General features: G+C 33.0%; 1 protein-coding gene across 2 annotated transcripts in view; it reads left to right on the top strand.

Moving 5' to 3' along the window:
* The window catches only part of LOC115447122, a 46,005-nt gene extending 33,890 nt beyond the window's left edge, over nucleotides 1–12,115 (top strand). The window contains exons 3-7 of one of the 2 annotated variants that reach the window (XM_037441956.1): nucleotides 8,040–8,226; nucleotides 8,454–8,689; nucleotides 8,778–9,035; nucleotides 9,756–9,914; nucleotides 11,020–12,115. In XM_037441956.1, the coding sequence (XP_037297853.1) occupies nucleotides 8,040–8,226; nucleotides 8,454–8,689; nucleotides 8,778–9,035; nucleotides 9,756–9,914; nucleotides 11,020–11,169 (990 nt within the window). In that variant the 3' untranslated portion in view covers nucleotides 11,170–12,115. Of the gene's footprint in view, nucleotides 1–8,039; nucleotides 8,227–8,453; nucleotides 8,690–8,774; nucleotides 9,036–9,755; nucleotides 9,915–11,019 lie in introns of both variants that reach the window. The other variant, XM_030174054.2, reaches the window with a different exon arrangement.
* The last annotated feature ends 696 nt before the right edge of the window (nucleotides 12,116–12,811 follow it).

The raw sequence follows: 12,811 nt of genomic DNA, 5'->3' as shown, positions 1-12,811 counted from the left end.
CCCAGTTCACGGCTTGCGCTGTCACTAGGCTGAGACGGTAAAAAACTAAACTGCAGTACCAAATTGACGATGATAAATCGATGTCACTCTGCACTTCAGGTCACCTGCCTGTTCACTCTCGGCCTTTTTTTTTGGATAGCTGCCAAATACTCTGTGTGGGCGTAATTCCCGAATTCAGTCAGATATTAAATTTGGAGAAAAATGACTGCCCTCGGCAACTAGCGCATGTATTTATCATGGATTTGATTTTGTAATCTGGTTGAAGTATGCATTAGTAAAAAAATGTACGTAAAATAAAAATGTTCTACAATTCCATATGAACCAAGTCAACCTAGTAACTCATAAAGCATTCAATACCTACTTATATGATTTTTTGAGGTTATTAGAATTTTGTTATTCAAGCATAATAAAATAAATGAGCCATTTAACGAGGCACTACCTTTCAAAATTCGGACACTACCGATCGAAACTAGCTGTATGAATAGCTCACGTATTCATGAAAACTGATATCCGATCTACATAATTTGCCCTAGCCGCTTGGTAACTGAATTAATTTTATAAAACGACAATATTATATATAATTATATCTCTTAATATAAATCTACCCTTTAAACTTATAAATTCAAAACTTAAATCAAACTCTTAAGAAGACTAAATAGAAAGGAAGGTTTATGCGGATTCATAAACCACTGAAAAAATTCAGACTATATTCCATTTTTTACATCATAGCTAAAAACGGCCCACAAAATATAATAGATTCATAAAGAAAAATCCGATGAGAGTATTAAAAATCAAAATAACCGGTGTATTAATTATATTAAATTATGTACGAATACCTGCACCTACAAATACGAGAACCTGCACATCTGAGAAGTTCTCTATAGGAATTTCGAGGGTGTGTGAAGTCTACCGATCCGCACTAGGCCAGCGTGGTGGACTAAGGCCTAATCCCTCTCAGTAGTAGAGGAGGCCCATGCTCAGCAGTGGGCAAGTATATAATACAGGGCTGATATTATTAAGTACGAATAAATTTTGAAGTGTACGGATGAATATGAAATATTATTTTTTTTGATTCAACCATCAAACGACCATTGATTATAATAAAACGCTGAATTATTTTTTAATCGATCCACGTAATATCTATTTTATAAGTCCATCTTATATCTAATAAAAAATATAGGCTCAAATATTGCACTGAACAAATTGTGCTAAGTTTTACAATACAGATACTTAGGACCGCAAGAATGTACTAGGGGAAGATATATATTTGAAAAAAATAAGCAGTAGTAGTAATCCGGTATAAATCTAACATTATAAATCCGAATTTATACTGTCAACTGTAAAATATATAGCTTCGACCCTCAGGAAAATATATAAAATTCTTTTATAATAATTTCAACCGGATATTATTACTACATTTCAAAAAATAGGCTTTCAAATAAGACATATAGAATAAAGTTTAACGACTCCTACTCTTTTATCGTTCAGTTGAAAATTCTTTTTTTATCATACCAAACCTGCACGAGTAGAGCTACGGACAAAATCGAGTAGATATTATAATAATATGGCCCAATTTATTAGCTTTCACATCATTATTCACTATCATTCGATAACGTTCCATTTGTGGTTCTATCTGATAACAACTTAACAACCCAAGATAATCATTAGCTTTGGGGGACATAAACAAAATATAGCAAAATATCGTCATACAAACTGAGTGTACATATATTTTTTTGCGATATTCATTCCTTTTTAGTCTGTCTCGGTGGCATAGTTGTTCGAATCGGGGAAAGTTATATTTGGGTTTTTCTGCTCAGTATTAGCCTGGAATCTGTAATTTGTGCCCGATATGGCGATAGGCTCGCCCCCTATTACTGCATGGGGCGGAACACACTTGGCGAAAAGGGGGTGCCGTGGTTGCGCCTCTGCATACCCCTTCAGGGATAAATGCGTGATGTGTGTTTGTTTTGATATTAATTTCTTATACCAGTATAAGCACACGCACTTCGTAAATTAGTCTACCACTTTCCTCAACCCGCTTGTTAATTTATATTCCGGAGGCATAAAAGTTATCAGTAACATTGAATTGTTGAATTAACATTACAAACGCGAGTGCACTCACGGCCATCGACAACCTGAATGAGTTTAACCATTCGTTCTTTGCTGCATTATTAAACAGGCCTGACCGCAATTTCACGAGTATTTATCCCGTGCCATTTTGACGATCGTTAACAGAGGTAATCTATGTGCTAAAAGCAAGCACTTCCCAGATAATTCATTTTTCCAGCAAGGCTTAAACGTTGCTGCAACCGGGCCGAATTTAAGCAAACATTTAGAAAGCAAAGACTTTTATCATACAAGATAATAGGGGATAAAATTGAATCATATTGATAACGTTAGACTGTATGGTTTACTAAAAAAAGGCAAGTTTCTTTTAACTATATTGAAATCGATATCTACAAAGCGTGTTGAATTACGTATCGATAATTGAAATTAATTGACCGACCATTCATAAAATTGACATTGTAATTGATATAACAGCGCTACTAATTATTTTTATACGCTAATGAACGTATCCAAACAGTTTTATTGTGCATTATTTTTCCTTTTCCGGTAATTTGTTTTATATTTCTATATAAAAATTTAAAAAACATACAGTTGCGCAACAATCATAATGTAAAACATATTATAAAACATTGTTCAATATCATAGTCTCAAAAAAAAATCTACTTATCTAAAATCATCACTTGTGGACAATTGCAGTTTTATTATGTAAAAGACAAAAATAGTTTGTATCACTAGCATGTTACGTTGGATCAAAACTAACTAAGATGATCTAATCTTCTCCAAACCCATCAAAGTAAGTATTGTCCGATCTGGGAGTCCAAACTAGGGCTCCCCGGTTCACAATCCACATTCAAATAGAACCGACATATGTATGTATGTATGTATATAATTTAAGTCTTTAAATATACCACATACACACCCTGGCTTTTTATTCCCAAAGAGAGTTAAGATGCAACGAATCTATGAGGCCTATGATTGATTGGGGACGAGCGCTTGTATAATAAATGGCGTGAGCCTGATCAGACTCAGGACTAAGTAGAAAAACTCAATACTTTAGTCTACCTGGAATTCGAACCCGGTATCTCAGAGCGGTAGTCGTACTGCGCATTCAATATATAGGAACAACAACGCCACCGAGACAGACAGACAAACTAAACAGGCGTCAAGATATTGCGATAGTTTATGTTGATGTAAAATTAAAAGTAAGGATAACGATTAAATTGACAATAATCTTAATATATATAAAAAAAAATAAACTACTATAAAATTAGTCTACCATATTGTCGTTTTGAAAACGTCGTGGATATGATAAAATAGTGGCACAGTTGGTACAAAAAATATTGGCTTAAGAAACAATTTTTATATCAGTAACTTACAGAAGTTAGGAACCCTAATTTAGAATTTTATTGTTCGAACTGTAGAAAGCGGAAAAGTATATTGCAAATATTTTTTAGAGTTGTTTACCCATAAAATCTTCTACAAAAACTAAACAAAAACAAACTGTGCCAACAAATCCAAAGATAGAGGATAAAGGAAAAAAATGTTTGCAGTGTTGCCTTATTTATAGTTGACTGCGATAGTTTCTCGCAACATCTGGAAAATATCTGTAGTCTGTACAAGTCATCGTCCCGCGTGTACCTATTTGTGTCGATTGTAGTAAATAGTAACACCAAAGATGTAAAAATAAACTTATTTTGCAAAATATTTACAGGCATGTATAATAATGCCAGTTATGTGTGGTAAACAAAACGTTTTTATATCGTGTGTGGAATCTTTAAAACCGTTGTGTGATTTGTAAATTTGAATTTAAAATGACTTCAATAAATGATACCCCAGTCCCCAAGCCACGTAAACTTAAATATGTTTGCCTTCCTATTCTAGATTTAGATTTTTACTGATATTTAGTAACACTCCTTATCTACATTTCTATCTATTTATCTCAGGAGCTACTGTTTTGAATGGAGGACAAATTATAATTTAAGTGTTCAAAAGCCCATTTATTAAGAAAGGCTATAAGGCTGTAAAATCACGCTATGACCAATAGTAGCAGAGCATTAATTATAAATGTTGCAAAAACGAGGAAAATTTATTCCTTTTGAGAGCTTCCGTTACATGCGCTGCATAAACGGTTTTAAAGCTACACAACAATTATGTATGACGGGATTGGTCCCCTTAATCAGTTAAAAAAATATATTTGAAAAACAAAATTCCCTTCTTTCTGCCAGCCTCAACACGATAAACTCAAAAACTGCTCAACGGATTTCGATGTAATTTGGTACGGTGATTGAGACGCTAAGAAGGATTCTATACTGGGATATTAACTAGCGTGTTTTTTATCTTGAAAAACTCAAAGGTGAAGCGAACAAAAGCTAGTTAATGTTAAACAGTGGGAATCATAATAAAAAATAGAAGAAGCAACGTTGTTTTTATACTTTTTTGACAACACTAAGGGCCTGTTTCGCGATTTTGTCGTATAAAACAGCCCATGTAGATAGTTCTCATTTTATTATTATTTATTTGAAAGCATAGATTATACATCTATGTAATTAGTATCTAAATGGTAGATCTCAGAAGTTGTGAACCAGGCCTTTATTGGTTTTAAATATAGTATTTATGACTAATGGTATAATCATCAAACATAAAGATAATAATATGAGAAATAAGGTTCGAAAGGGTTCGAAAGCTTTGTTGAAGACGTCCAAACATAACTCTGTAATTATTCATGAATAAAGTTTCTCAAGGCAGTGTTTTTACCTAATATTATTTTATTCAAACAATTTGAAAGGGTTAATAACCCTGTTTATTTAATTGTATAAAAATACCGCGTTTGAATAAACAGTTTATAAACCAGAATGATGTTTATGGTTTAAAAAATATTTGCATTTTGCACCGACTCAATTGAATATAACTCACCTTAATACTAAAATAACTTTAACAACGTTAGCTTTCTTTAGTATCATTTTATACTAATATGTTCAATATTTTAAAACTAATTTAAATCATATTATGCTGCAAAATATAGTTAAATTGTAGCTATGAAGTCATTAATATCTATTGACCGTAATTTAATAACTCAAAACACCATCGTCTGATGCGGTGTGAAATAGCCCAATAAATATGATTAATCAATATGAATATAATTAGGTCACTAAGCAAAAATAAAAATTGTAATATATACTCATAACTCAATTATTTCTAAAATATGTAGCTAAGTAAAATTAAAACTAAGAAAATATTTGATTGATATATAAATAAAAAAGAGTTTCAATTCTATTAAAAGATTTCATGATATATTTTATGATATATGTGTTTGTACATTAGGAGCTTAACTTTTGTTATAGAGAAGAAAAAATTTCCATACCCCCAAAAAATAATTTACAATTTAATTACTCAGATTATGAAATGGTCCCAACAAAACGTGTGTAGTAGAAAATTAATTTTAGTTTTTGGAACGCACAAGGCACATAATGACGACATTTTTTATACTGAGACTCACGAATCACGACACGTACGTAAGTTTATAAATTGCGGGGAAAATTGTACTTTCAGTGTGGTTTCACGCGTAAATGGCTTAATTTAATTTCACGAATCATTCGTTTCTGCTTGTTCATTGTATATTACACATTATTGTTTGACAAGTACCTTTTAAAATAGCCTACTTGTAATAAATTACCGTAAGAACAAAAGAGTTTTATTTTATGTTAATTGCGGTTATAAAGTATCTGTTTTTTATCAATCGCTTTTATATTCTCAATATATCTTACAAACTTGATGCTTTTTGACTTATTTTAATATAATCGCAAAGTTAAAGACATTTTTTTTTTACGAACGGAGGACCCTGTCGTGTTTTGCTAGAAAATTTAGTTCAATTGTAGTTTGACTAATTATATAACGACTTCTTTTAATTACTTTAATTTTGGTTCATCCATTCTTATATGTTGATTCTCTTTGATTTAACGAAACATGTATTCTCTTTAATTTAATCTCTTACTGGGTATTAGGTCGGTACTCTAATCTAGTGATTTAAAAAAAAGGTCCTCAAGATTGCACACATCCTGCACTAAAACAATCATTTATCCACTTACAAATTGTATTTAAGCAAAACATGTGCTACAAGTATTTCCTTCCTTAAAGTTCAAGTTATATGTGTATCAATTTTTATCAGAATCAGACACAACTTAGCTTTTAGAATAAAACTGGATAAGGACTCCTTAAGAAACTTTATTTCAACAAAATTATGTGTGAACAGCAAAACCAATCATTAACTTATACAACGTTACTTTATAGACAGTAAAATCTTTTGAAACTAAAGTAATATTATTATAGTTTTACTACGAAGCCCCCGTTAATCATTGTGTATTTTCGGAGCATTCACATATATAAAATAGGTAATAAATTTACATTTATAATCATTCTTGTTAAATTATTCTAGTACGTTATTAATTAATGTTATGTAATATTACTCCAAAACTGTATAATAACATTATGTTCCATTACGTTTGAATTTTCTCACATCACACGAGTGAGTGATTTGACTATTTTATATCTGTGGCTGTGATCCTTTGTTAACATCCTGTCGTATTTTATAAAATCAATATACTTAATGCAAATATGTTATTTATTATTACTGCTTAATACAAAGCGCTAATATTTGACATGTATTTATTTACTTTGACAATATCTTTGCGACGAGTTGACGCTGTCAACTTAGAAGCACTACACTAATGTGCAATTGACAGTGGCTTTAATAACTTCAGCAACTGTCAGTCTCATAGTGTAAAGTCTCACAAGTTAATAGATATCTGTGCGGCGCTTTGTTATTATGAATTGCATTTATAATTTAAAAGGGGAACCAATACAACGACGAAATCATTAATGAATGAAATTTATTAGTATAGGTAAACAACTAACATGAATTTGAATATTTTAAAATTTGTGAAGTACTGAATCTCGGGTATCTTGGTGTTATATTCTATTGTGTCCATTTAGTATAATTAGAAACTATCCAACGATTAGCACAAAAAATACCTATATTAAAAGCGCTGCTATGCAAATGATCAGCTGACAAAAAACGTACAGTCGTAGTCTCTCCACATCTAAATTGTTGTTAAACGATGTTCGCTGTACTTAAAAATTCCACAAACGCCATGTTTTTGCTCAGAGTTTATTCTTTCAAATCAAGTGTGTCTGTGTGTGTCTTTCAATCATGTTTTACGTGTTATTTACGAATAATAACTAGACAAAGACATGTAACATTAATAGAAACAATACTTCTTTACATTAACCTTTAACCAGGTCGATAAACACAGCTATGTGTTTTAAAAAGATTTACGTAGTAAACTGTTTAGAGACTGGTTCGTGTTATTTAGAATTATAGGCTAAGTCGAGACTGCAGAACGTAGGTAAATCAATAGCTCAACGTTTGCAGTGAACATTTCTTTTTTATTCTGAATTAGCAGTGAATAACTTAAATAAATTAAATAAACTGGGGCCTTATTCTGTATGACACTGTAAACGCGTAACGCGGCCGTGTCATATTATCTCTATGAAATTTATGTGGAATGGTATTCTGTATGTCTATTCCTACTGTCTTAAACGTGACGCGGTGGGTTACGAGCTTGTTACGGCCTGTCGAAATAGCGTGTGGCATAGGGAATTAGGCCCCCGTAGTGAATTAAATATTACAAAATATGAAAATATGTATCCTAAAAATCTACTAGTTTGATTTTCACTAGTAATCCTAAGAAATGAAATTCTAAGTTTCATAAGGACCAGTAAAAACATTGGCTAGAGTTACAATGCCTTCCAAACTGGGTAACAACAAAGCAGATCCAGTACTGTGAATAGATAATCCGGTAGTCTCTACGTAGATGGAAACATGAAAGAAAATAAAATTAAATAAATAAATTTCAATTCTGTAAAAAATGTTTAAGAATGATAATAATTCTTATAATAATACTCTTGTTTGCCAGATAGGGCCATTAACAGATTCGAGATGGCAACTAAATACGAAAAAACATCCAGAAAGCAACAACATCGCCATACACGTCACTCCACCAGATGGCGAAGAAGATGACGAATTTACGCCTACGCTGCGAGTGCGAAGAAAACTTAGCACACCGTTGAGTGCGCTACCTAGAGTATCCGATGGATTGCCCAGTAAGAATATTTGATATACTGAAATGTTATTAAAATCGTGTAAAACGTAAGTTTCGTAATCAAATTTAGTGTTGTACCTTGATTAATTGTAAAAGAACTTATTATGCTTATTTTTTGAATTAATTTCGCAGTTTTTATTAGCTTAAAATTTACTATTGTTTATTATTTTTTATAATATTCTGTTCTTGAAGTCTAATATAATATATATGTATTTTCTCTTTGAATAGATTTACGTAGCTCACCCACCAGATCGCTATCGCCCCTCGACCGAACGAAACGGCGTTTTAGCACTATGGTATCGAGTGCGGCCGCCGCAGCTGTGTCTCGTCGCCTTTCTGCCACCATAGGATGGTGTCTGGCTACTCCAACGCAAGTCAAACCACAGATTGTTCGACAAGGCCGCGCGCTATGTCTTCAATATATAAAAACACAAATACGACGATCTACTTTATGTTCAAAAAAGGTATTAACACGCCGCCAAATGCCCTTATTAGATTTCAGTGCAGCATAAAAGTATGTTTCTAAATATTCATTAACATAATTTACAGCAGATTGTGATAAAACGTCTACAACGGATGATAGAGACTGAATGCGGAGAAGAGGCTATATGCAACACAGACACTGGCGTGCTGGTGGCTCTTCGAGCGCTCTGCGCAGCGCTGGAAAGGAAGCGACCAGATGCGTTCCGACACGTGGCGCGCCAGGCCACCCGAGCACCATCCGCGATGCTGCGCTCCGACACCGCCTTAGCAGAGCTCGCGCTCGCACTGGCGCGACGCATTACCAGGGAAAACATTACCTGGTCCAAGGTGTTTAACATAAAAAAATATGCTAATTCGATTATTTACCACCGGCAAAAGTTTCTCGTGTATCGTAGGTTAATTATAGGTAATAAACATTATGTAGTCTTGAGTCTATAAAAAAGTTCGCGTTAGACTTTATAGTAATAATTCCTGCTGGAAAGTTTGGAAACATGCTTGTTTCCACTATACGATGGTTGCAAACCAAACTTGTGATAGAAACTAAATTATGTATCTAGTGGTGTAATGCTTTTAAATCCCAGCATAACAAAATAACAAAACTGCAGTTATTGTGCCGGAAAACAGTTAATTCCAAACCTATCTAATATCTATGTATAAAAATACAAAATAAAATGTTTTTTTCTAAGTTAGTTATTTGACCTATAGATATGTGCCCGCTGGGAATATTGTGGTGGTATTACGAAGATCCTCTGTATTGCTTCATATTACGTATATCATCTAAGATATTACATTGCGGAAATAACAAATATACTGTTTTATTTATTTATTTTGACACAGGCTGCAATAAATAGTTGCCTGATGGTTAAACGATACGACTGCCCCTAAATATTAGAAACACCATCCAAAATTTTGAATTAGATACAAAGCATTGTTTGGTATTCCACTGCACTCGCCATCCTGATACATGAAATGTTAAGTCTTATTATGTCCAGTGGTTATTCTGCCTCCAATGTAACAACTGGACTATTATACGGTTGTGGATTCCAGATAGCTGCAGTGTACTGCATCTGTGGTGCATTAGCTCGGGAAGCCGCTGAGGCGGCGGAGGGCGAACCCGCCCTAGAGCTGGTTGCAGCGCCAGCCGCCGCCATCGCTGATCTCCTGCACGAGGAGCCTGGCTCCTGGGTTGTCTCACACGGTGGTTGGGTAGGTACACAAGCACCGTGTGCTCCTTAACTAGTAAAATAATAAGATAGTGCGTACCGCCTTGTCAGCATTGTCTCAGCACGCATGATTCGTGAACCCTGAAGGTTTTAATTCCAAGATCGGACAACATAAATATAAATCATGGGACGGATTTATATCACAGTCCCATGATGTATACTTTTGATTTAATTTATATTTAAGAGTTTATACTCTGTCTATCCCTTCGAAGATATAGGCGTATGTTTGGGATATGTTTTGTTACACATTTACTTCCTATGTTTATTTATCTACTTAATTTCCTTTCAAACAAAATTTATTATTATAGTGAATTTTTTTTAATTTTTTGATATGTTGCAATTTAATCAATGGTTTTTCTTAACATTATTTGTGTAACGATTTAATAAATATTTCATAATTAAGTGGGCCATCAATGGTTCCGTTACCTTACAAAATAAAATAGAACCACACAGAATAATTTAATTTAACAGAGAAATGGTAAAACATAAACTAGTGCAATAAATCTATAACCACAGGACACTTTAGCGTTCAAGCTTTGCGGTAGGTAGTATTAAGTAGTTGTGACAAAAAGTTAACTTAAAGAGATTAAACATGTACAAAAACATCTATATCTAGTTACGTACGGTTACATCTATCAACTTATACAACACTATCAAACAGGGAAGGCGGTACTTGTAATAATATCCAAACGCTCCTTTGTGGCGGTGTTTGAGGATTTACGTAAATTTGATGTAAGACTATTGGCCTCTAAAGCGTACGTTTGAGTGCAAGACACTTGCTCTCCTATGCATAAAGGAAATCTGGTCCGCAAACCATTAAGTCATCTCACCGCTAGTGTACTAAGTACGAAATCCACAGTAAACGAGAAATTGCCGGGAACTGAGCCAATTTATGTACATATGTTGGTACCTAAAGCAGATACTGTGTGCTCACAATTCGGAAGTTGCGTAGGAACAGTACTGAATTCTACTGAATTAGTAAATCACGTGAAAATTTACTATGCAATATGACTGCTATGTCCAAAAATAGCCCTAACTTAAAATAATGCAGGGCAATGAATAAATTATTGACTTTCTTTCTTTTTCAGGATGGATTAATAGAAAGGCTCCGAGCTAGTGAACGTGATCAAAGATCAGAGAAAAACTTACGGGTGATGGTGTCTTTCTTCGTGTTAGTATGTCTCACTCTCTTGCTGTTTCGATGGCTGATACACGCACATCCTGCTTACAGCGAGTAGGAAAAACAATCTAATAATAAATAAAAGTTACATCTAATATGCCTTATGATAGTTATAAACATAATTACCAGCAGTCAGAACAATCAATATTATAGTTCAGTGAAGTAAGTATGTAAAAATCTATGTAATGTAGCCTTATAGTAATGAAATGCTGTATTAGAAATTTTAGAGATTCCCCGCCGTCGTGAACGACGTAAGACTCAATAAAGAGCGCCCTACACTGAAAGGTAGGCTGGAGACAAGTCTAATATACATTTTAAACATGGCTGCTTTGTTTTAACAAGAAATGATTTATGCAATAGACCAAAAGTTTATAGTATAGATCTGTATTGTGAGGCTGTAAGATTTTTTTTCATGGTTTTTATTAAGTATACAAAATTGTAACAAGTCAAAAACAGTAGGTAAGTAGTAGTTTCAGGTTAATATTTAGATCTTTAAATGACTTGTGCCATAAGTGATTGGGGCGATAACAACGTATAGTCTTTAATAGTTAAATTTAAAAAGTAATAAATATTTATATATCTTCTCTTCTAGAAACGTGTAATTTCTGGAGCTACATGTTGTTACATATAAACAGTATTATTTTTTTTAGTATTATAATATTACTGGGTAAAAGTACACCACCTATAATACTTATCTAGGCACCTATTGTGAATTATTAAAAAAATCTAGGTATATACCTACATATAGATACATGTTTGTAATATTACGTAATAATTTATCAAAATACATGTAGCCAGGTACCTTATATTTTTTAATTCTTGTGCCGAAATATGCCTCAAATTGTAGACATTATAACTATTACAATAATAATATATTTTACTATTATTTAAGGAATAAGTAAGACAATTGAGTATAATACATAATTTATGTAGTTGAAACTTCCTATTTATCTATAAGGAAAAATTATGTAAGTAAAAATTAAAATAATTCTGTTAGGCATAAACTGGTTTTTTATTTCCTTTTTATAATACCCATCAACCTATGTCAAGCAAATGTCTTGTTTCGGAAAGATAAAAATCTATTATTCTTTTATCGTTTCTAGCAAAAATAATCTCGGAAATACTACTAGGCCTATAATATATACTATCCCTCTGCTGGTAATGGGCTTGCCAAAATTTTTAGGGACTTCGGACTTTAAACCGTAGTCTACTATGCTGGGAATACTTAGAGGAATTAAAAAAAAAAATTAAGATTATAAAATAAAAACCAAGATGAATAAGTTTTAGCAAATAAGCCCACGCAAAAAAAAAACGCGATTCGGAAATAAGTAAGAACATAATAGCACAATTTCTTAAAAGTCCCGAAGGAATAGAGCTTCGAAAAAATGCCTTGCGTCGAGCGCAACCGAAGGCTGGCCGATTATAATCTATGGTAACTACGGCGAATACTTCTTACTATCAATTGCAGTGATGAGTTTAATCAATTAGATCATCGTTTAGATAGTAACCTGACTACTATATGTAATAAATTGGACACTTTGTAGATATACCTTTGTCTGCCGAATAATAAGACATTTATCGTTTATCTTAAAAAAATAAAAAAATTGGTAGCGACGGCTCTATATTGTACAAATAAAAGTGCGCTATCTTCTAGGGATCAGATCAGATCAGTAACTAAAATCATAAATTGTTAGAGCGTG

This window comes from Manduca sexta, chromosome 23 (genome assembly GCF_014839805.1).
Source record: "Manduca sexta isolate Smith_Timp_Sample1 chromosome 23, JHU_Msex_v1.0, whole genome shotgun sequence".
NCBI lineage: Eukaryota > Metazoa > Arthropoda > Insecta > Lepidoptera > Sphingidae > Manduca > Manduca sexta.
Note: the sequence above shows the minus strand (reverse complement) of the source record. Positions and strands in the feature narration are given on the sequence as shown.